General features: G+C 41.4%; 2 protein-coding genes across 4 annotated transcripts in view; both read left to right on the top strand.

Moving 5' to 3' along the window:
• Positions 1-24,553, top strand: part of cobll1b (cordon-bleu WH2 repeat protein-like 1b) — a 34,383-nt gene extending 9,830 nt beyond the window's left edge. Inside the window, exons 1-13 of one of the 3 annotated variants that reach the window (XM_033617993.2) lie at positions 1,592-1,802; positions 14,937-15,125; positions 16,431-16,635; positions 16,731-16,956; positions 17,110-17,154; positions 17,242-17,336; positions 17,507-17,743; positions 17,856-17,985; positions 20,704-20,926; positions 21,023-21,111; positions 21,256-22,694; positions 23,791-23,940; positions 24,045-24,553. In XM_033617993.2, coding sequence (XP_033473884.1) covers positions 15,034-15,125; positions 16,431-16,635; positions 16,731-16,956; positions 17,110-17,154; positions 17,242-17,336; positions 17,507-17,743; positions 17,856-17,985; positions 20,704-20,926; positions 21,023-21,111; positions 21,256-22,694; positions 23,791-23,904 — 2,895 coding nt within the window. In that variant the 5' untranslated portion in view covers positions 1,592-1,802; positions 14,937-15,033 and the 3' untranslated portion in view covers positions 23,905-23,940; positions 24,045-24,553. Of the gene's footprint in view, positions 1-1,591; positions 1,803-14,936; positions 15,126-16,430; positions 16,636-16,730; positions 16,957-17,109; positions 17,155-17,241; positions 17,337-17,506; positions 17,744-17,855; positions 17,986-20,703; positions 20,927-21,022; positions 21,112-21,255; positions 22,695-23,790; positions 23,941-24,044 lie in introns of those variants that run through there. The other 2 variants (XM_033617991.2, XM_033617992.2) reach the window with 2 other exon arrangements.
• A 119-nt stretch (positions 24,554-24,672) lies between these two features.
• grb14 (growth factor receptor-bound protein 14) overlaps positions 24,673-24,965 on the top strand; it is a 42,472-nt gene continuing 42,179 nt past the window's right edge. Inside the window, exon 1 of the mRNA XM_033618028.2 lies at positions 24,673-24,810. The gene's annotated coding sequence lies outside the window, so the exon portion shown is untranslated. The remainder of the gene's footprint in view (positions 24,811-24,965) is intronic.

Below are 24,965 nucleotides of genomic sequence, written 5' to 3'. Positions count from 1 at the left end.
TGCATATAGCTGATGCACAAGTATAAATCCCACTTAAATTCTACATACTGGACCTTTAAAGCTTTTAGTCTGAAATACTGTGTAATTATTGAAGAATTTTATCAATCAATCAATGTAACTTTATTTATATAGCACAAGTCACACATAAAATGCAACACCAAGTGCTGAACATAACAGTTAAAATGTGACAAGGAATAATTAAAAGAAAAGAGAATATAGTGTCATAAAGCTAAGAGTAGTAAAGACCAGTAATAGTGAAGGATGGGTAAGAACACTCGAGATCAGAGCCAGGCTTAAAGGTGTATTTTAAGTTTTATTTAAAAGACATTCATACACACTCACACACCCTCCAGCAAGCCATTCCACAGGCTGGGGCAGCCACCTTGTCAACCTTATGTCTGAGAAAAAATGAGGAAATCATCATAATCCCATTGTGAGGTTCCTCATTGTTTTACATGCAGTCATGGACCTAGCACATTTAGCACCTTAGGCAAACTTCCCCTAGACCCAACCCCACAAAAAATATGTAGTCATTACCTTTTTATATTCATTGTGACCGAAAGAATGAGATTGTGGATACAATCGGCCTAAATAAGTTCCCTCCGTGGGTTGGCTGGGCTCAGCCTTAGAAATAGGGTCACCTGGAGGGAGCTCTGAGTAGAGCCGCTGCTCCTTCGTGTTGAAAGGGATAAGTTGAGGTGGTTCAGGAATCTGATCAGGATGCTTCTTGGGCGCCTCCTACCAGAACACGCTGGAGAGATTACATATTTCGTCTGGCCTGGGAACGCCTCAGGGTCCCCCAGGAGGAGCTGGAAAACTTTGCTGGGGAGAGGGACATCTGGGGTGCAAAGTGCAAGTTTTCAAATTTTATCTTCTTCTTTTTTCTTTTTTGGGACTACACTCCGGCTTTTGCGTTTTTATTTTCTCTTTCTCTGATACACTCTACCATAACCATCAATGCTCTATCGAAGTCTGACTGCTTCTACAGACCAGCTGTTAGCCTAAGATCTTTAGATCGTTTTCGCCTCCTGTTCAATTTCTTTTTATTAAAAAAAAAACAAAAAAAAAATAGGGTGGGGCTCGGTGGGCGTGCTGGATTGGTGCCACTGTTTATACAGACAGGGCTGCTTACTGTAAGGAAATATGTGTTTGTCACATCGTTGTTCTGCTCAACTGACAAGTATTCTAGCATGGTTTTTGGATGAAGCAGTTGTGCAGGAGTAAGGTGTGGTTTTGGAAAGTTGCCAGTGTTTTTTTGTGACAAAAAGCAAACACAGGAGGAGTGCCTGATTAAATTAGGGAGGGGGAAGAATTCCATGTCCTTGAGTTCCCCTGACTCCCCTTGTTTCACGCTGATAATCACATCATCACCAGCGTGATTACAACTGTCATTCATGATTAAAACACATCATGATAGTTCAGCATATTTACTGCAGTCTTTGTCTGAGTCCCTGATCTACCAAAGTGAGTGCATGCTGCAGTTCCTTTCAGTGCACTCTCGCTCCACTGGCCCCACCCACAGGTTCATGTCTGCACAGGGAGGCAAAGCTGCTTACCTTTCTGCTCATGACCGCAGGGGTAGTGCCTCTCACACACTACTGTGCGCTGGAGCTTTCAGACACGCAGCAAGGGGGCAGACAGGATTTAGGTAGAGGGGATAGATTTCTGATGTCACAGCTTGGGCGTGGCATTAAGGTGGGCCTTTTGAAGCCACACTGATAGAGCGGAGTCTGTCTGGCTACTCATGGGACATACACAGCAGAATGGAAATTATTTGAGCGGAGACAACCTTAGGCATAGAGGTAAGAGCGTGGAGTGAAATGTTGGCAAACTGAGAGGAAAAGCAGGTCTGTCACACCTGCTCTCCAAATTTCTGGTATTTCTCTTTGTAGTGTCTATAGTATTCTCTTTACAGCACGGCAGAGCTGTCACTGAGTTCCTCTAAAAGTGCCGGAGAGGACCTTGAAATATTTTGTGCACTGAATATTCAGACCGTTAAGAGTGTGTTTTGACTTGCAGTGGAGGGTGTGTTGGGCATGTTTCAGCCTGTACATTTGACTGTACAGCTAGCTAGTAAACTGCAGCTAGTAGAGTTCTGGGAGTGTTCACTGAAGCATTGAATTGTTGCTCTTGTTTCTTAAAATAATTGGGTGTTGTCTCAAAGTGTGACTGAGCAGAGGGGCCTCTTTTAAAACTTGTTTGTTTCCCCCAGGGGCCATACTGCTGCCCAGCAGCTGCTAACATACCACTGTAGGCATTTCTGCTAATCCTCCACCTTCTCAGAACCTCAAAGGAAAGTTAAATTTCTACCAGTGCTTTGGCTTGGTTTCTTCTCTGGGCTGCTCCCACCTGCTCAGTGCTGCAGTTGATCCAGGATTGGCCTGAAGGGATTTTAATTGATTGGGTGGAAAAAATATGTAGAAGTGACTGAAATGTTTCTGGTAAAAGTCGTGCCAGCTGGAACAAAGTGCAGAGGAATGTAGGGAATTTTGGATATTCCTTTGTTCAGCTGTTCGACTGCTGATGATATTACGATTATTATTTTCATTTTTTGATTTCTTATTAGAAAGAAGAGATGTATTTCCACCATTCTTCAAACTCTCTCTTTTAGGTCTCTCTCTGACAGTCTATCTTTTTCTCTCATAAGCACAGAAGTATTTGAAGTATTTTTACAGAAGAAGCAGCAACAGGACTCTACTGGCCTTTCGTTTCCCCTTTTCATTTCAAAGTTAAAGTTCAGCTAAAACCTAATCAAGCAGATTTTAGCTTTTGTATTCCACTGTGTCAGGCTATCCTGTGCATTTATATCAGATGTGAGGCAAAACACACACACATCACTTCATCATCAAGTGATGGCATAACCAAGGCACTGTTTAGCACAACAGTATAGCATGCAGTATTATTTATCACAGTGCTTACTTGTTTTCTGTTTGTTTGCACTGCTGAATCTCCACAAGATCATATAATGAAACATAACAAGTGGCACAATGACAACAGGCCTGTTATTTCCTGGTAGTCTGTGATCACGTCTGTCAAGCATGTCCTCTGGTATTGAATGGGCTTGTTTGTGAGTGTCAGACCTCCCAGGGAAACCCTGTGAATGAGGCATCAGCACAGTCAAGCTTCAACACGCCTCCTCTCATTCAGCATCACATCCTGGGCTCGTGAAAAAACACAGGCCTGGACGGCACAAACAAACCGGCCTGTGTGTCCGTGTCTGTCACCTGCTCGAGGTGTCTTGATAAAATCACTGATGACACAGCTGTATAAACTGGGCTGACCCTGAACTTGAGGCATGGCTATTGTGTGTTTTTTCCATACTCGTTCATTCAAATATGATCACACATGACAGCTGTATCGATTAAATAAGTCAACTTTTGATGCTCCGTTTTAGTACATTTGTAAAAATGTGGTGAAAAAGATTTTTTTTCTTTAGAGACAAAGCTAAATGTTCATAATCCCATTGCCAAATAAACAGCCAGAGCTAAATCAGGACTTTGTACCTAGCAGAAACCAACGTGTTTTAGCTAGTCCTGCTGTTGACATATGTGCAGGGAATTCATGGTCATATTTGGTGGCTCCACACCTACAATGTGTAATCTGTATATCATTATTCATAACACTCCTTTACTTCTCTAAACTGCTTCTTCTAAAGTGGACAGTTGGGGTTGAGAGAGGTTAGTTTTCGACACATCAGTATACAAAAGCACAGCTGTGGATCCCTAAAGGTGGCCGTGATACAATACATGACAGTGGTATAGTTAAATCCCATAATAATCCATGATTGTTTTGGGTAAAATGGACAACAAACCATCAATTTTAAACGTTCAGCTTCAGGGTACTGCTCTTGGGAGGATCCATGTACTTTGCAAAAGTTGTGGAAATCAGCCTGTTGCATTATGCAATTCCATGTGTGCAGTGCAAATGTTAGTGTGTGGTAACATCACTAAGTTTTATTATTCTTTTGGGACAATGAATATAAACAGCAAATGTTACGGCAATTCTGCCATGGGTGAGTTTTCAAGTGGACCAAGTTGATGATTTCATTTAAAGTGGCGTTCAGATGTTCAAATGACACAAAAGATAGAGATGGCAGTTTTGCATATAGAGGCACAAACACACACAAGCAGATGCAGATTTGCTCCAGGTGGTGCAAACAGAGTCACAGCTTCTCTAAGCAGTGACACACACACAATCGAATATCAGTTCGGAAACATGACAGTGGCCAACGTGCATGCCAAATGTGTGCAAATGAAGAACATGTTTATTCACATACAAACAAACACTAGAGCTGAAATGATTTATTGGTTATTTGATGTTGTCTACTGTTAGTTTAATCATTACCTTATTTGATAATTGATAAATTGTAATGAGTAATAAAAAAATTCTCTGATTCCAGCTTCTTAAATATGAATATTTTCATGTGTCTTCACTCCTTTTTATGAGAGTAAACGTAATATCTTTGGGCTGTTGACAAAACAGAGCATTTGAGGACATCATTCTGGGCTTTGGGAAACACCAATCAACAGTTTTGTGACATTTTATAGACCAAACATCTAATTGATTAATCGAAAAAATGTTTGACGGGTTATTCGACAATGCAAATAGTTATTAGTTGCAGCCCCAACACACACACACACACGCAAAGAAAATTAATCTGCATAGATCTAATGGGTGGAACTAAAGCAAAGTTCATGTCTGACTCAACTTAACAGAGATCCTCTGGGGAGCATATTGAGTAAGTTTTATGATTTTTTTTTTTCTTTTTTTAATTGTGTCAATGTGTCAACATTAAGCTCAGCCATCAGCAGGCTGTTACTGCAAGATAACGGACTGCATTGATTTGTAAAGCAAAAATCTAAACAGTTGCATATCACAATAGTATGGAGACATTTAATCAAATCATTATTATAACATATATAAATACAAGTGTCTTGTCACCAGCTGTAAAACATCAACAGATCTGTAGGAGTGATGATTGTTGAATGGTAATCTTGGTGTCTTTTTACCTTTTTTGCACATGCTAGCGTTAATTTTCTCACACTGGAGACCTGCAGGTTATGTATGTGGATGTAGGTGTGCAGTCCTGTCCTTCTTTCCTCTAATGTCTACCTTCTGTGAGTCAGCACAAGGAACAGGTTTTGTTAGGTTTATTCGGAGGAAATGATGACAGGGAGATAGAGGCATTTACTCTTCACTTCAGTCATCAGTCAAATTGAAAAGCAAAAATTTCCATAATGAAACTTCATCCACTAGAAAACAGATGAACTCTGAAACATGCTGACAGATACAGACATCCCTGAAAATGAATGTGTCAAGAGAACCTGACCTTAGAACGTAGTTATGGCTCTGGCTTTTTATGCCTCCATGCTGGCAATAGCCGTAGCTGGAGGCATTGTTTGCCTGTCTGTGTGTCAACACGTACAGTATAGGCCAAAAGTTTGGACACACCTTCTCATTCAATGTGTTTTCTTTATTTTCATGACTATTTACATTGTAGATTCTCACTGAAGGCATCAAAACTATGAATAAACACATGTGGAGTTATGTACTTAACAAAAAAAGGTGAAATAACTGAAAACATGTTTTATATTCTAGTTTCTTCAAAATAGCCACCCTTTGCTCTGATTACTGCTTTGCACACTCTTGGCATTCTCTCCATGAGCTTCAAGAGGTAGTCACCTGAAATGGTTTTCCAACAGTCTTGAAGGAGTTCCCAGAGGTGTTTAGCACTTGTTGGCCCCTTTGCCTTCACTCTGCGGTCCAGCTCACCCCAAACCATCTCGATTGGGTTCAGGTCCGGTGACTGTGGAGGCCAGGTCATCTGCCGCAGCACTCCATCACTCTCCTTCTTGGTCAAATAGCCCTTACACAGCCTGGAGGTGTGTTTGGGGTCATTGTCCTGTTGAAAAATAAATGATCGTCCAACTAAACGCAAACCGGATGGGATGGCATGTCACTGCAGGATGCTGTGGTAGCCATGCTGGTTCAGTGTGCCTTCAATTTTGAATAAATCCCCAACAGTGTCACCAGCAAAACACCCCCACACCATCACACCTCCTCCTCCATGCTTCACAGTGGGAACCAGGCATGTGGAATCCATCCGTTCACCTTTTCTGCATCTCACAAAGACACGGCGGTTGGAACCAAAGATCTCAAATTTGGACTCATCAGACCAAAGCACAGATTTCCACTGGTCTAATGTCCATTCCTTGTGTTTCTTGGCTCAAACAAATCTCTTCTGCTTGTTCCCTCTCCTTAGCAGTGGTTTCCTAGCAGCTATTTGACCATGAAGGCCTGATTGGCGCAGTCTCCTCTTAACAGTTGTTCTAGAGATGGGTCTGCTGCTAGAACTCTGTGTGGCATTCATCTGGTCTCTGATCTGAGCTGCTGTTAACTTGCGATTTCTGAGGCTGGTGACTCGGATGAACTTATCTTCAGAAGCAGAGGTGACTCTTGGTCTTCCTTTCCTGGGTCGGTCCTCATGTGTGCCAGTTTCGTTGTAGCGTTTGATGGTTTTTGCGACTCCACTTGGGGACACATTTAAAGTTTTTGCAATTTTCCGGACTGACTGACCTTCATTTCTTAAAGTAATGATGGCCACTCGTTTTTCTTTAGTTAGCTGATTGGTTCTTGCCATAATATGAATTTTAACAGTTGTCCAATAGGGCTGTCGGCTGTGTATTAACCTGACTTCTGCACAACACAACTGATGGTCCCAACCCCATTGATAAAGCAAGAAATTCCACTAATTAACCCTGATAAGGCACACCTGTGAAGTGGAAACCATTTCAGGTGACTACCTCTTGAAGCTCATGGAGAGAATGCCAAGAGTGTGCAAAGCAGTAATCAGAGCAAAGGGTGGCTATTTTGAAGAAACTAGAATATAAAACATGTTTTCAGTTATTTCACCTTTTTTTGTTAAGTACATAACTCCACATGTGTTCATTCATAGTTTTGATGCCTTCAGTGAGAATCTACAATGTAAATAGTCATGAAAATAAAGAAAACGCATTGAATGAGAAGGTGTGTCCAAACTTTTGGCCTGTACTGTATATCCATACATACATCTGACCATCCCATTCTCTTGAATGCCATAACTTAAGAATGCCTTTACATTTTGGTGGTCAAAGGTCAAGGTCACTTTGACCTTGCATCCATCTCAATCTCGTAAACATGCTCGAACACCTTGAGGGCATTCCTTCAAATTTGACACAAACGTCCACTTGAACTAAAGAGTAATCTGATTAGAATTTGGGGGTTGTCGGGCGAGAGTATGGGCCTCATACAGGCTTAGTCCTTTGCAGGGGCTTGCCCATGGCCCTGTTCTGCATGTCATCCCCTCTCTCCCACCTTTCTCATCAATCTATGGCTGTCCTATCAGTAAAGGCCAAAAAAAAAAAAGTTGGTGGTTCAAGGTCAAAGGTCAAGGTCAGGTCACAAAACATGTTTTTGACTATAACTCCAGAATCCTTAGGCTAATTATGTCAAAACCTCACACAGGTGTCTAATAAGATAAAATGAGTATACAAAAGGTCAAAGGTGAGCTTCACTGTGACATCATAATATTCTGCATAAAACACTTTTCTGGCCGTTACTGAACATCATAACTCAGGAACAGAAGGGGAGACAATTGGTCAGATACTGAATTGGTGACATTAATCTCAGGTGCCCACCTTGAAGCTGTGCTGATTGTATAGATCTTCTGTGCTGCTGGGGTAAGATGTCTGTGAAGAATCCATAGCCCCTTTCACACTGCCAGATTTTCTGCGAATGTTGGGCCGTTTTGCCGGCAAGCTGCAAGCGTTTAGACATGCAGAGAGAGCCGGGTTGGTGAGTTGATCCGAGGTGCCCAATTTTCCGCCTCGTAGGGTAGTCAAATTGGCGGACCCTTTTGGGTTTAAACAGAACGAGGCAGCCTTCCGCCACAAGAGGGGCAAGACTTGTGGGAAGAGCTGTTGATGGTGCCCCACGTGCGAGCCACTGGCGGTGGATGAACATGAAACAGTTGATAGCAGGAATTAGCGAGCAGCTAGTAGAAAGAGGGAAACGCAAACCTGACAGACACAGTAAAGATGAGCAACTGGGGAGACAAGGAATTGTGTGCCCTCCTTGCCCTCGCAAACGAAGGGGCCATTAATTGTTTGTCTGTTCGAAAGACAATGGATGGGAGCTTGATTTTGTGGACCTACAGAATGTTTGTTTTCTTTTTCATACCCAAATGAGCTTTATGATGTAGTGTTCCCATATAGTCAGAACATTTCCCTGGATGCTCTTAGTGTCATCTGAAACATCTGACCCAATTCACTGGAGCAGCTCCAGACTTTATGCTTAATGACAGCTCAAACTTGAGTTTTAGCACACTAGTTTTGGGACTTTGGGAGAGACTTCTTCATGTTGTTGTTGTCATGATTGTTGGGCTGTAGTATTACCTACTTTTACTGGTGTAATCTATTTTAGTAAATCACTACTGTGAAACTTTAGATAGTAGTAAGTTAGGGACACAGACTAATGGATTATGTTTTGGATTTTTGAATAGTTGGCACAAACCAATCCAGGGGTCCCTAAGAGAGAGGTCTGCACTTGGACCCTCTTACTAGGTTATTTGGCATTTGTTTCTTTAACTTTATTTTTCCGAGAAAGTTTGAAAGCTGTTACTGTCACACACACACCAGAACAGAATCAACAAAAACAAACAGTTCACAGTAAGTTATTTGGGTTTGCTCATTATTGTCTGTGCTAGATCCTGTGGCTTTATCGTCCTGGCTACTGGTACACTTGGCTCATAGATGAACAGATAAACATGTCTCTGTTGTTTCCCACTGCTTACTGTGTGTTTATTTTTCTTTTACTGCCTCAGCTCTTATTGCAAATTATTGTTCTGCCTGTCTGGCTGACTTATGAACAGATAAAACAGTTCACAGACACGAATGGATTTCAAAGCTTGCCATGTAGTTGCTTCAGAAATAGCAGACAGTAAGGCTTGAAATTTCTCTCCAGACATTGTGATATAACTGTGGCTGTGTCTGAAATTGTTAAACGCCTTCACTATTCACTAAAAAAAACCATGTGATGCAGCATCAGTTTTCAGAAAACAACACAGGTCATTTCAGGTCATGAACAGTGCGATGGTAGATGTTAGCGACCATCACTTGCTCACTCCTTTTTATATTGAATTGTGGCATGTTTCAGTTCTTTTATACCTTGTAGGATAAGATATATCTCGCTGGAAAATTTGAGGAGCAAATACAAAGTGGCAGGCGAATACAGTAGGCCTGTATTGTAGATAGTGAATTAGTTTAGACGCATCCTGAGTCATGGAGGTCTTTGCAAATGGTAGCTACTTAGCAATAGCACCAATAGCACGCCAAAATATTGGTAAAGATACTTTATGATAGAAGATACGACAAGCTGTGTCAATGGAAGGAAATGGAATATACTTCCAGTCTCCTAAGTGGGTGTGGTCGTCCGTCTGCTGCGTACCCCCACCTTGTTTGGAAGTTCAGCAAACGTCATGTGGATGGATGAAATCACTATATACACTATATACAATACAAATTGAATGTTTATTCCTTCTTTTGCCGCTCATTTTTATCTGTTTGCTTAATGTCTGATAGCAACCGTCACATAAGTTGTCACCAGATGTCGCGAGAGTATGTTGCTAACGGTCATAATATGTACTCACTTCCCCTTTTTTCCATTGGAATAAATGGAGCCAGGACCACTGATAGTCTCCTAAAGGGGCAGGGCAGTGGCAAAACCCACGTGACACAGATTCAGGAAGTAAATCTAAAGTGGGCTGCCTCGGTTTAGCCGTGGTCTCTGATATCAGCTCCAACCTACCTGATTCTGTGGGTATAGCTAGCTTTCTCAACACACCATTTTCAAACTCCATGAACTTTGAAGAGGTATGTGTGAGCTCATCGTTGCTCCAGTACCATCACTCATTTATTTTTTGCAGCACACTGTACTGTACAACCACAGATTGAGTCATAAATGTGGTCTGTAACCACTCATCCTCCATGACATAGAACAAGATAAAGTCTAAACCATTGGCTGTGTAGGGCATCATGGTGGGGCAGAGGTTAGCATTGTGGCCTTACAGCAAGAAGGTTCTAGGTTCAAACCCATATCTAGAGGGTTGTGGGTTAGCGCTGTCAAAATTGCTCAAAAATGACATTCGAATATTCCTTCTAAAAATAACTCATAGGTTTGAACCATTCGAATATTTTTTTTCGCATTATGTCCACAAGAGGGCAAACTAATACAAGGAAACATACTTGTATATGTATTAATACAAGGAAACATAACTAGCCTACTTGTAGGTATTTTTAGTTCAACATAAACGTCTTTGAAAACATTTACATACCTACACATTAAAACACATAAAACAATTATCTATAACATTACGTTATATTACGACCGCGGACCTCTCGCTCGCCCCCCCTCTCTGACCCGTCAGGCCACACCGCTCGCGGAAGCGCTGCGAATAGCCTCGAAGCGCCGAGAAGCGAAGCCAGTTACCTTTCGGCGCCCATGTTAACCGATTGTGTCATCCACACCGGCTGCGCCACGCCGCGCAGCTCCGTGGTCGGCTCTGGTCTATTTTCTGCGCGAGCGAATGTGTCAAGCCGGGTGACGGAGACAACAGCTGGGAGCAGAGCCGCTTGTCGACCAGCATGGAGAAATGCACGTCTGATGTGAACGGAAATGCTCCGGCTCGTGCGCTGCGCTTCGCAGCACCTCCGCGGGCGGTGTGGCCTTATGCAGTGCATTCGGTGCAGCGGCCCAGGCAAACACCCACTCGCAAAGAGGACAGCTGCAGTGGTGTTTTTTTTTTTTTTCTCCACAATCGAATATCAATTTTCACATTCGAAGGTCCATTTTTTTTTCAAATTCGAATTTAAATTCGAATTTAGAATATTCGTTGACAGCCCTATTGTGGGTATGAATCCACTGGCCAGCTGGGGCTCTTCTGTGTGGTGTGTGCTTGTTTCCCCCATCTAAGCATCACTTACTCCAACTCTAAAAAACTAAATTTCCTGTATGTCTGTCTGTATGTGTCAGCCCTGTGATAGTGTGGCGACTTTTCCAGGGTGTACTCCTCCTCTCGCCCAGTGTCAGCTGTGATGAGCTCCAACCCCCCACAATCCTTAAAAGAATAAGCAGTTACAGAAAATGGATTTATAGTTAATAAAGACGGAGGACATGAAGGCTCCTCAAAAGTGAGGCCAAAACATCTTAAACACCTCCTGGTGGCTGGCTGCAGTGCAGGTCACCAACCCCACACCCTCCATGTTAGTGGATGGGACTTTAACCAAACTCAAAAATGAAAGTACATGTCAAATAAATGTTTTTTTTGTCATTTACAGACTTATCACCATTGTGCATGTTCAAGTTTTGTTTTTTTTCTGATAAGTTCGGATTCAGTTAGCTATTTTGCTATCGAAAGGGGGTGTGATGTCATGATTAACCACTGTGATTGACTCGCTGTTGAGTCGGGTGGGTGTATTGGCGGGACCTCAATACTGCGGCTTTACCCCCTCAAACCTACGCCGCAGACTCAGGCTCCAAATTACATCACCAGTGTGAGATGGCAGCGCCCATATTTGGGATGTTTTGGCTTCATTTTTGTGCAGTGGGAGAAAGTGGAGACACGCCATCCATCTTTATATACAGTCTGTGTTTTTAACTAGTGAAGTTTTTCTTTAGGACCAGAATAAGTCAGTACAGTATGTTTCCCAGCTCAATGAATTATTGAATTAATTATTGGATTTGTTTTAAAATAATTGGCCAATCCAGTCAGAATATCTAATCTCTGAAAATACCATTTAAACAAACATGACTGAGACAAGAATGTTCATGATTATGGCTTTATAGTAGTATGACAAACTATACAGTAAATACTGTATTCTGACTTAATGATTAGCACATCAACAGACAATGGGAACTCTGAATCAAAATATGAGTGTGTGTCTTTCTTTGTGTGCGTGTGTGCGGGTGTGTGTATACATTTATGTCATCGTCGTGGTGTTTAAAGACAGCCGCCCCCATAGCAAGACTAATAATCCTTTGCTAGACGTGCCTCAGTGGAGCCTGTGACCTTGCATTGCTCAGATTCCTCTGTTTGAATAAGCAGTGCCCCCACCAGAGACTTTACAGGCTATAATTCAAGGCATCGGGTCTGCGAGTGCCTGTTTTATCTACACCCTGACTAAATGATGTGACACTTAAATGTCTAAAGTTATTGACTTCTGGGCCCAGTAAACATGTTGATAACATTGCAGTACAATAGCCTGACCTCAGCTGACTTGACGTGATCTGGAGTGTCATCATACTGTGTGCAGCTTTTCATTTTCAGCAAACACGTAAAAAGGAAATGTGTTACAGCTTGCCTTAAAACCTTCTAATGACGACCCTGTTTCGGATCAGATCAATTTTTTTTGTTTACTGACATCAGGTTTTATTGTTCACCACCCCTTGGGAACGTTACGAGAATGGTGTAATTATCTGGAGTGCGTCACAGATTTACTGTGTATGGCTGTCCAACAGATGGCCAGCTGACAGAAAATCTTGGGATGAATGAAATCAGTGTTTTATGAAATACAGTGGCCTGTGATTTTTTTCTTTTCTTTTCTTTTGGTTTTGTGTGGCATACCTGGTCAGTCTGTAACTCTCACATGACTGCCTTTACCCACACTGTATTGACATAGTTTCCAGGAATGTTGACCCAAGACAAACACTCAAAAACGCCCTTCAAAACTGAAAAGTGTGTGTTTGTCATAGTTAGTCAGACTGTAAAGAAAATCCCAGCCACAGGCTTATGAGACAGTGGGCCCTTGGGCACAGACATGCAAAAGTCCCCACCACCTCTTCTCTTTAGGAACAAAGAATACCGATTTTATGGTTGTTTAGCCTCTTTTTTTAATGGTTGTTTTGTGTCTCTGTAGTTTTCTGTGTCTTTTTAATTCTTTGTTTTTGTGTCTGTCGTTGTTTTGCCCCGATTTATAGATGTTTTAAGTCTCTTTGTAGTTACTTTTCTTCTCTTTGAAGTCATTTGTGTCATTTTGTAGTAAGTTCGCATCTCTTTGGTTTGCCTGTCATCTCTTTGAAGTCATTTTGTGTCTCTTTGTGTTTATTTTGAGTTTCTTGTAGTTGTTTGACATCTCTTTTTGGTCATTTTAGTCTCTATGTAATTGTTCGTGGCTCATAGTCATTCTGAGTCTGTTTGTAGTTGCTTTGCATCTCTTTGTGGTTTCTTTGTGTCTCTTTGTAGTCATTTTGTGTGTCTTTGTGGTCATGTTAAATCTCTTTTTAGTCATTTTGCATCTCTTTGTTTTGCTTTCCATCTCTTTGAAGTTATTTTGTGTCTCTTTGTAGTTGCTTTGTGTCTCTTTGTAGTCATTTTGCATCTCTTTGTTTTGCTTTCCATCTCTTTGAAGTCATTTTGTGTCTCTTTGTGTTTATTTTGAGTTTCTTGTAGTTGTGTGACATCTCTTTTTGGTCATTTTGAGTCTCTATGTAATTGTTCGTGGCTCATAGTCATTCTGAGTCTGTTTGTAGTTGCTTTGCATCTCTTTGTAGTTGCTTTGTGTCTCTTTGTAGTCATTTTGTATCTCTTAGTGGTCATTATGTGTATCTTTGTAGTCATTTTGCATCTCTTTGTTTTGCTTTCCATCTCTTTGAAGTTATTTTGTGTCTCTTTGTGTTCATTTTGAGTTTCTTGTAGTTGTGTGACATCTCTTTTTGGTCATTTTAGTCTCTATGTAATTGTTCGTGGCTCATAGTCATTCTGAGTCTGTTTGTAGTTGCTTTGCATCTCTTTGTGGTTTCTTTGTGTCTCTTTGTAGTCATTTTGTGTGTCTTTGTGGTCATGTTAAATCTCTTTTTAGTCATTTTGCATCTCTTTGTTTTGCTTTCCATCTCTTTGAAGTTATTTGTGTCTCTTTGTGTTCATTTTGAGTTTGTTGTAGTTGTGTGACATCTCTTTTTGGTCATTTAGTCTCTATGTAATTGCTTTATGGGTTTTATAGTTATTTTGCATCTCTTTGTAGTTGCTCTGTGTCTCTTTGTGGTCATTTTGTGTCTCTGCGTGGTCATTTTGTTTATCTTGGGTCATTTTAAATCTCTTTGTAGTCATTTTGTGTCTCTTTATGAATGTTTTGCCCATTTCCATAGTGGTTGTGAGTCTCTTTGTGTCTCTCTACAGCTGTTTTGCATGTCTTTGTAATCGTTTTATGTTTTGGGTTTTTTTTTTTTTTTTGGTTTTCATTTTGGGTCTCTTCCTGGCCGGTACATGCTAATTTGAGTGGCATTTTGCAGGTGAAGGCCAGGAGGGCCCTTGAAACTTTGGGTACCTTGGCCTGTGCCTGAGAGGCCTGTTCAGTAATCTGTGATCCTAGCACACCAAGTAATATTCACTAATGCATAGGGTGTTGCCTGCGCATTTAAAAGAACATATAAAATACTATGAATCCATCTTTCCCACAACATACACTGTAAAACACAGTGTCTACAGTCACAGAAACTCTGTCTTGTGTCTTATTATCTCTCACATGTCTGTCCATTTGCAGCCATTTCTTCAGGCTCACTGAGTAAATCTGTCCACTTGGTTGTCTTGTGACTTGTTTGCAAAGTGGACTTGAGCTCTTTCATGTAATAGCCTCGCTGCTTTCTAAAACCTGAGGAAGAAAGGATTCCTTTCATGCTGTCTGCTGCACTTTGATTTTCAATCAGATTATTGTCTGAGAAAGCAGAAACAATTTCAGCGACATTTAAAAAAAGAAAAGAAATACACAGACATGGACATAAGTTGAAAACCATTCCCAGTCATCTCTAAAGTATTAATTTGTCTGGCTTGTGTCAAAGCAGAACCGAATTATTACAAATGCTGAAGCAACTCTGAGAATGATTTACACTTTCTTGTCCAACTACAGGGTGTCGACTAAAAGCAAAGCACCATCTCCGCCTGGACTAAAAAAGCTGGAATCCCCGGGTTTCTCCCAGTGGTACCCAGGACACCCTCATTTAACAATGGACCAGAAGGAGAACCTCATTGATAAAGACCTCTCTCTGGTTGTGGTTCTGCCAGGTGGAGTAGAAGAGATGACCACAGTCCATGGAAGGTACAGCCACAGCACTGTGATGCAATTTGAGCAAGAACACTATTGTGTATTTGTAACATTTCATTATTACATTTAAACTCTACATCATGATGTCATCACACTTTAAGTGCAGTTCCAATTAGATTGAGTCACATAGGTGGAGTCGCTGATTGTGTGATTTAGTTAATATTTGTACTAGCAGCAGAATTGATTGCATTCCTTCATTTTTGTGTCCTCACCAAATGATGTAAGGACCAAAGAACTTTTGCATCTTGAACTTTTCGACCAGCCCTTCCTTGACTGCATGCTGCAGTGCATTAAGGACACACAAATCTTACTCTTCAAATCTTAAGCTGCATCTGCACATCAACACGCGTCAACATACCTCTGTGTCAGAGTTTTTAGAACAAGGTGTCCTTCTACAAATCTACTCACTCACACAGCTCAGACTTTCCATCAACAGAGTTTACCCAAGATATTATCTTACTCACAATGCACACAGATTACAAACGCTCTCTCCTGGGTGTCTTTTGCACCTTGGCCTCTTGAGAAATGATTGGGACCAATCCAATATGAAAGGATTAGTTCCTGAATTCTTTACCTTCTTTTCTTCCTCTAAACCTGTTTTAAGTGCCTACACAACACTTAACGCTTTACATTGAGAATTACATTTAAACTGTATTATCAGTGTCAGGAAAGCTCCATGAGACTACTGTTGCTACTGTGACTTACTGTGAATTTGCTTTGTATTGTTTCCACACATTATGCAGAGCTTCTTTAAATTTATACTTTTGATTTTATATGAAATCAGCTGTAGTTGTTGCTCTAAACAATTAAGGGGATTAATCTATTAGTTCGACAACAGCAAAATAATCAGCAGCTATTTTAATAATGGATTAATCATTTTGAAAAGTCATTTTCTAGGCAAAAATGCCAAACATTCTCTGATTCCAGCTTCTAAAATATGTGGAATTTCTGCTTTTCTTTGATTTATATAAAATATGTTTGAGTTTTGGACCATTGGCTCGACCAAACAAGACATTTGAAGATGCCCCACTGGACTCAAGAAAGTGTGATGGACTTGTTTAAATTTTTTCTTGATTAATATGCAAACATAATAATGAAAAATAAATTGATAGCAGGAGCAATTTTAATGCTTAAAGTTGTCAAACCATACATATATTTACCTTTGATTTCAAAATTGTTCTTATCAAAATATTTTATTTTTCATTGTGTAACTTACCCAGATTTTATCACTTGTCTCCCCTCTGCTCAGCAACACATTATTTGGTTTTTGTGTCATCGTGTCCTCCATATCTATTTCAGCAAACCCCTCATGGATCTATTAGTGACGCTTTGTGCAAAGTATCACCTGAACCCGTCGAGCCACACCTTAGAACTGGTCACCACCAACAAGAACAACACCAAACTCAAGCCCAACGCTCTCATAGGAACCTTGGATGCAGAGAAGATCATACTTAAACCGAAAGGGGAGGATAAAAATAAGAAGACAGGTCCTCAGATGCCTGAGGTATATTAAACACATCACGCCATGCTGTCACATGTATTAAACATCACTATTTGCTGTTCATGTTGAGTAAACTGTGGTACATTTTTCTTCTCCAGGCAACTGTTCGGATGGTGATAAACTACAGGAAGACCCAGAAAACTATACTACGAGTCAATCCTCGAGTGCCCATGGCTGAACACTTACCAGCCATCTGTGAGAAATGTGAATTTGATGTGGAGACTACAGTTCTGTTAAGAGATGTCCAGTCACTGGCCCCTTTGGACTTGTCCTGCTCTCTTAATGATTATGCAATAAGGGAGATTTATGCAAGAGACACTAGAGGTAAGTGCTCATGTATTTAAAAAAAACACATGCTGCATATGATATTGGATATTAACATACTACTGTTATCTCATCAGCTCACTTGTTGTGTGTTATTGTTGTCAATATATACCACTTGTTTTTCGCTAAATCTCATGCTTGGTGCCTATGCAGGACAACCTGCTTCTCCTTTGAGTCCAGTCTCACCAACACATGCAGGTATTTCAGTTTGTAAACTGTATGATTCATATCAACAGAGCTGTCATATTTCTAACCAATGTTGGTGTGTTTGTTTATTGTTTTCAGGAGCAGTCACACCGGGCAAAGATAAAAATCAGAAAGAGAAAGAAAACAAAGGCCTCTTCAGCAAGTTTAGGAAAAGCAAGAAAAAATCTGACCAGGTAGTGCAGGGCTGTTGTACCAATTATGCAAATATACAGCAGTATCAGAAAGTAACTTTAAATGTCCAGAGGGAGGTTTGTTGACTTTGGTTTGCCATTGGTCGACGTGCACTTTGTTGTTTGGGAACAGGCTTCTTATCATGTTCTGATTGGATGTTTGTTCTTTAAAGGCAACAACAGCCAGTGCCCCAGCTTCCCCTGTGCTTGTGAACAAGCCTCGACCTCTCAGTATGGCCTTACCTATTTCCAACTCGTCTCCGCTCGGCTCCCCCACACTACCCGCCGATGTGCCAAAGAAGAGACGTGCACCCCTGCCCCCGATCCTCGTGTCACAGAGCTGCTCCTCGGACCACAGCACTCGCCGGAGAATAAACTCTGAACCTGGTACCCAACTGGACAGAGACCACGTGAGTAAATATTAAGACAAAGGCACTGACATTTCAGCAGAGCCACGATCACGAATTTTTCTGTTTAGGTGCTTTCTTTATGTAACTTCATCAATCCTGTTGTGCACCATAGATTGCTGGTTTAAGTCGTGGGTCCTCAGCTGAGTCTTCACTGAAGAGAACCAAACGCAAAGCTCCTCCACCCCCCACGTCCCCTAGTGCTGTTGTCCAAGAAACAGCTCCTATGGATGAAACTTTGCAAGGTTTGTCTTCATGTACATTTACATTTTCAATATCACTCAGTAGAGCTGCAAAGTTCTTTTTTTCCCATGCATTTAGATGGTGTCACTGCTGCGTTAAGAATAAAATATTGCCTGCTCTGTGATGTTTGTCATGTGTACTTTGGCCTCAAAAACAAAGACCGGCAGTTTCAAACTTTGAAGTCTGCAGCCTTTGTTTTGTGTGACTCTTGTGCCTCCTAGTGGTCATTATTGAACAGTGGCTTGCTTTAAACATTTCCTGCAGCCCCTCAGGATACAGGATCATGGGAACTATATAGTCGTCAAAGCACAAAGATCATTCATTTCAGTGTTTTCTCAATAACTCTGGTTCATTTGTGATTTTCTGTTTTATTTAAGAATTTGTGCTGCACTAGTTGCGCTTCCTGTTCTCTATACTGCCTTTTCATTTAGTGTCTTGACCTTTATCTGCTTGTTTTTCTGGTCTCTGTTGACTCTCTACCTCTTTTATTTTCAAATGTTAACATACTCAAGGCAGTCGTCTTAGTATTTTGTCTTCCCTTTTTCAATGCATCAACTCACTTTCAATAGTTAGAAATCAAGTTGCTTGTTCAGATACCTGTGAAATGTCTGTAAAAGTCAGGACCATAAACAAATGTATTCTAAGAAGTCATTTTTGCCACATTCCAGATCGCTGTAGGTTCTGAATTCCCCGGTATTTTTCCTTGGTTAAGTAAAATTAACTTGCTTTGACATACTTTTCCTGTGATTGTGTATAGAAAAATCCGACCCTCGCTGTTTCACTGTTTTGTCCTGTGAGGGAAGCTCCACCCGTCCTGTATAGAAAGCAATTTAAAGTAAAAACAAAGAATATTTTTTTGTAGTCCCCCCCCCAAAATTTTACCAAGGTATGATAAACAAACGCAGGCAATTTAGTTTGGCTTAAACAACTGAAGTGACCAAGATGGGAGAAATATGAAGACTTGCAGCCTCACATAAAGTTGGGGTGCGCCTTGATGTTTTTCTTTTTAGGCTCAGTTCACACGGATTACAAAGCATATTTTATCACTTTTCTTTTGATGGCATGTAATCATTCTTTAAGTTGCAGTTTTATTTGCTATTTTGGTGTCTCTGTCGCTACACTGATGCATTGGAGATGAGTGGAAGTTTGCTTGAAGACAGCATGTCTGCAGGTCTTTAGAAGTCTTAATATGTCTTCAGTTCAGTTTTACAAATATTGGGCCTCAAAATTCAGTTAATGGTCTTGGAATTTTGTGAGTTCTTAGTTGCCACAAACAATTAATCTAATTTCATTTATCCAATTTTTAATTTGTTGTTGTCAAAATGAGTCCACATTTCTGATGTTACAAATCTTTAAACCTACCATAAAAACAGAAAGCCAAAAAGGCCTCCCGAACATGAGCCAGACAAGACTAGGGAAGAGATTAAGATGAAGTTAGAAGAGGAAGACAAAAAATGCAAGATGCGAGACACAGAATGTCAACATAAATAAAGACAAAGACCAAAAACAACAAAAGAAATAAACCACACAATAAAAAGGAAATTAAATATATAAAACATCGTCAGCAAATCTATAAAAATGGGGTTTAGGAAGTGATTTAAAAGAAGTCACTGATTCTTTGAGCCTTATCTCCTCAGGCAGGTCGTTCCAAAACCAGTGGGCCCCGATGGTAACAGCACGGTCTCCTTTAGATTTAAACCTCAACTCTGGAGCAGCCAGAAGGACCCCACCTGAGGATATAAGGCATTACATTTAAGTGTCTGATACCTGTAAACACCCTGCTTGAAGGGCTCATAACACTGAATTACAATCCAGAAACAATGTCCCTGTCACTGTGGATGATCCACAGACCATGCTGTCAACAGAAAATACTGAAAACTATCCATGGAAATGTCTGAGAATCAGGATTAGCCTACTTAACAACACCCCATCAAGTGTATTCTGATTAGACATTGCAAAAGCTAGTGTCCTGTATGTGACACAAACACCCCATATAGACAGCAGGCTTCTCTCTTATCTACTCCCCTTTAAATTACTTTTTATATGCCTCTGTGTTTTTCTTCTTTTTGTTTTCTTTGCTCCTTTGTTACCCGCAGTCTCCGTAGTAGCAGCATATCTCCCAGACCTCATTAAAAGAAAGTGTAATCACAGACTTTATCCGACTGCTGTCTACATGTATACACTACCATTTCCGTCCTCCCGTTGCTCCTAATTTTTCAAACACTTAAGTTCACAGAGAAAGATCACTTCCTCTGCTGTTTCCCCAACAGCCCCAGTGCTGCTCCGTAGATACAAAGATCAGAGGCTGAGAACAGTGAGAAGCTGCAGTTTTGTTTAAGTAGCCTTGAAATTCCTTTTGCTCTCTGCGGCTCTGTGATGCACTTCCTCTCAGTGCTAAATTAAGAACTAGACAAGGGGGAGTGAGATGTGAGAGATTATTAAGTGGAATTCATTCATCAAAAGAACCTTTTTTAATGCAAAGGGTGAATGAGCGTACATATGAGATAAGAACCATTGGATGCTCGGTTTCTCGTGCATATGTTGGGGAAGTCACATTAACAGTTGTTTATACATTACAGCCAACACATGTCCTTGAAAAAAAAAGCTAAATGTGATGTTGGATGCTCCACTGATCATCACCTAGCAACATTTTCCTTCCAAGGCCAGGTACGGTAAATGTGAATGATTTTACACGACTTCTTTATGGTGTTGTTTTGCAGGAGGTGCAGCTGCTAACACACTGGAGGAGATTATGGAGCAAGAGGAGACGGCTGCCTCTTCAATGTCTGCAACTGCTAGTGAAACCCAGGGAGAGGACAGCAGCCTCAACATGTCTGCTGATGTCTCGTTGCATTCCCCGTCCCCAGATACTGAGATACTGAGCACAACGTCCACAGAGCGAAATGGGGAAGATCAGTCTTGTGATCTGTCCTCAGATGGCAAGTACGAACTCTAGTATGACTTCTCCAGCCTCAGCCATGTTTTAACTTTAGTATTAGCAATACTTTTAATTCCCTTTCCTTTTCTTGACTTTTACAGTCAGCTGCAGAGCACAATGAATGATTCTGCAACTCTGAGTGTGGTGGTGGCAACTGATGGCACAGACTCATCTGAACCAGCAGATACTAGTGGGTTTGCCTGAATGATAGTGGTGTTATTCATATCTTTTCTTGAACTCTGTCTCACTGTGCCAAAGTTCAAAAAGTTGTTTTTTGCTTCTCCAGGAAAGTCAGCACATCCGTCTCACATTACAAATGTTCTTTTCTGTACAGATAGTGGTCCATGTTCAGTTGAAAATGTAAGCCAACACCCAGTTTGTGAAGAGTCTACACCTCAAAGTGTGGACTGCAGCACTGTACCCAGCAGCCCCCCTCTGCCTGTGATGCAGGATGCAGAAGCACAGGCCCCTGTTGAGGCAAACACTGAAACCCTCCAGGAGCAGACTGACAAGTTGGAGAGCCCGGTAGCTACGAGCATATCACGCCCCACTGGAGAGGATGCTCAAGTGCAAACAGATTTCACACCCCTACCTGTGCCTCCACAGCAACACACGGACGCAGTCCTGTCCTCAGCTAATCCGCCCGCTTTTGAATCAGGGGGGAAGAAAGATATGGCCACTGCAACGGAGGAACCGGACGTGCCTGACCTCAAACATGCCTTATCCCGCACCTCGGAGACCTCAACGTGCCAAGACTCAACAGCAAGTGCTCCTGCCACAACAAAGGTGTCGACTATTTATGCCACAAACTCTGAGCCAAAGCCCAAGCCTTCCAACGAGCTGACAAGGGACTACATCCCCAAGGTGGGGATGACAACGTATACTATCGTGCCTCAGAAATCTCTGGAGAAACTGAGATATTTTGAAGTTGCACTGACACTGGAGCCGCCTCCTGCAGCTCCAGAAGAGGGACTTGATATTGGTTCTCTTCAGTTGGAGGAGAGCACAGCACCGAGGGGACAGACGGAGGTCCCAAAGGAAAAAAGTGAGCTGCACTCAACTACACCCAGGGAAGACATACTGACTAGCACTACTACTACTACTACCCAAGACACTGTTAATGGAAGTATACCTGTATCCATTCCTCCCTCATCACCAACAAGTTTACCTAACGCAGATGACAAGATTTCATCCTCAGCTAATGGGGCGTCTCAAGCAGGTTCACCAGCACAGGTCAAGGAGATGAAAATTCCACCCACAACTAAACCTAAGCCGGGTTCTTTCCGCTTGGCACAGCACAAAAAAACACCTGGGTATTATGTAACCTCAGCAGCAGAAAAGAGTCTCGCCACCAGTCCTGGCTCTGGCCAGAGGGAGGCTCAAGGAAGTGCAGAGAGAGCAAAGTTACCACCCCCTCCTCTTCCACCTCCTGTGCAGTGTCAAGAGGAGACAACAGGGGCCGCTAACGTCGAGCTCAGCCCTAAGGGGGATGACAAGAATGTAGCCTTCCAGCGAATGACAAGGCAAAGTAGTTTGCCATCTAAAGAGCCAAGCGGACGGTTAAGCTTGGAGAAATTAAGGAGCTTTGCCGCCCCTAGGCCCTTTTCTCCTACAACCCCATCCCGCTTCGCCCAGGCAGTGTCCTCTGCTGTGAAAAGGAGCCAGTCCTTATCCCAGTGGCCAAAGTCGCCTCAATCTCCTGTTTCACCACCCGTCTCCCCAATCACAAGCCCCTCATCACTCACAGAGTCGGGAGGATTTTCTGAGCTCAAGGTGAGTTCTGACTGCATTGTATACTTGCATATGAATATCTAAATAAAGATCAAAGCAGCACTTTATACTCTCGAGACCACCGCCGCTGGTAATAGCTTTTATATATATACTTAACTCATACACTGATGTATTAATGCTCGGGTAGAGGAGCACTTTGCACTGCTGAGCAAAGCAGTTTTTTGGTTTTCCCTTAAAAGAGTTACACAGAGGTGGACAAGAGGGTGACTTATCCCACTACTGCTTCAGTTTGTTTGAAACTAAAACCACTTTTGTAACTGCTGCGGTGCTACTTTTTGGTGCTGTATCAGCTATTTACACTGTGACCAGCGATGAGTTATTGACTCTCATAGACATTATAAAATCCTCTAAGTAGCAGAATACTGTGTTCCATTGACTTGAATCAGCCCAGGGTTTAATAGAAACTACTCGCCGTATTCCTAAGCCCTTTAAAGCCTCAGTATTAGGAACGTTTTTTTTTTTTTTTCACCGGTTTGAATTTTTAGCACGGTTAGTTAATTCGAAATGAAGGATCAAGAGGGTCTGCTGTTTCGGAAAATAATAAAAGAGAAACAGAGTGAGAGGTGGCAGTTGAGACAAAGAGGAAATGAGGGGCTAAATCCACTGACGCTGAAAGACGACACTTCAATTCATTTAATTATTTCTGCAGGGTATTCCACACAGAGAAGACTAAGTGATGAAGGCATAACCTCATCGTTTTCTGAGCTTTAGGGATGGTCAGAGAAAACTGCGGTTTTGACTTTAGGTGACATCATATCTTACTCTTTAATCTGATCTATAATAGTCTATCATGTGTGGTATGCATTGTGCAGTAAAGATTGTGGACATCAACGGACATCAATAATTAATAACAGACCAACATACATTCCTGCACTAAAGAGGTATTTCTCCTTATACTAGGGGCATCATGGGCACTAGGGCTTTTTGTATTACATCGCATACGAACAGTCCCTTTGAACTGCAGAAAAACCATATTTGCTTTTGTCAAACTCTGTTTTGTAAGCTCTTAAAGTAGCTATTGTGTTCTTTCTTTTCGTCTTCAGTCATCGTATACATTGTTTCTTTTTTAACATCACAGGACAGTAAACATACAGAGCTGGATGGTGACAAGCACGACACTCTGCAGGAAGTAAAGCCCGAAACACCATCTTTTAGTGGAATTGTTGAAATGCAAGGAGAGAGCAGTCCATAGCAGTGCCTTCATTCCTTTCATGATATATCATCTACTGTAAGCAAAATCCAACACACACATTGCAATTTGATATCCCAAAAATGTTTCCACAACACATGAATGAACCATTGTGTTGTTTTTTTTTTTTTTCTCCCTTCCAGGAGGAGCTTATCCTGTCTACTTTGACTTCTCCACAACCCTTTATCCCATGACACAGACGCAGGAACTGTCTTTTGTTTTACCTCTTTTGGTAGTCTCCAACAGTGTACATAAAATAATGTATTTTGATAATTAATAATTGCTGTATTTTGGTTTATTTTCTCACATGTCATTAAGTAATACCCCTGGCGCTGACATGAACATTTTAATGCTTCTCTTTTATTTTGTGTGATGACTATCTTGCATTTGGTGCGTCACTGTTGTGAGTGAACAAGAACGTGAAATGAGAACAATTCTATAAATTATTAGAACGTGTATTATCTAAGTAATACTGGATGTGTAGGACGGACCAGGTCTGACCTATGGTACTTAAATGCTCTTTAGATTATATGTCAAATCTATATTTAAGTATTACAGAGTTTTTGATTAAGCTGCAGAAATACACTGATGTGCACAGCACACAATGTTCTTGTCAAGCAGTGTTGTTAAGAATAAAGCTTTTATCATTTCACTTGCCTCTGTTTGGTGTGTGTGCACAAATGATGCAGTTATTTTCTCTCCATGACCTGCTGAACTCAGATCCCGTTGAATACCACCTGTTATTCACAACAGGTAAAACGTGACCACAGAGTGTGACGTGACGTAGGGGGCACGTTACAGTAGAGCACCTGTGCTACACGTGTGAACAGTTTCATTCCCCACAGGAGCAGCGGTATGAAGACCAGGCTTCAAGGCTTGGATTGGAGACTGCACTTGAGGAGGCACAAGGTAAAAACAGCTGTGGAAATATAAATATATATATATAAATAAATGTTTGAAAGCGCACGTTTTGAAATGGGTGTCGGTTCCAGCTGGTGCAGAGGAGCAGGAAGGACTGTGCGTCGTGTTGTTGCTGAACTTTTACCTGCGTGTTTATTTTATTT

Source organism: Epinephelus lanceolatus, chromosome 14, assembly GCF_041903045.1.
Source record: "Epinephelus lanceolatus isolate andai-2023 chromosome 14, ASM4190304v1, whole genome shotgun sequence".
Classification (NCBI taxonomy): Eukaryota; Metazoa; Chordata; class Actinopteri; order Perciformes; family Serranidae; genus Epinephelus; species Epinephelus lanceolatus.
The sequence above is the reverse complement of the archived record's forward strand: the minus strand, read 5'-3'. Positions and strand labels throughout refer to the sequence as shown.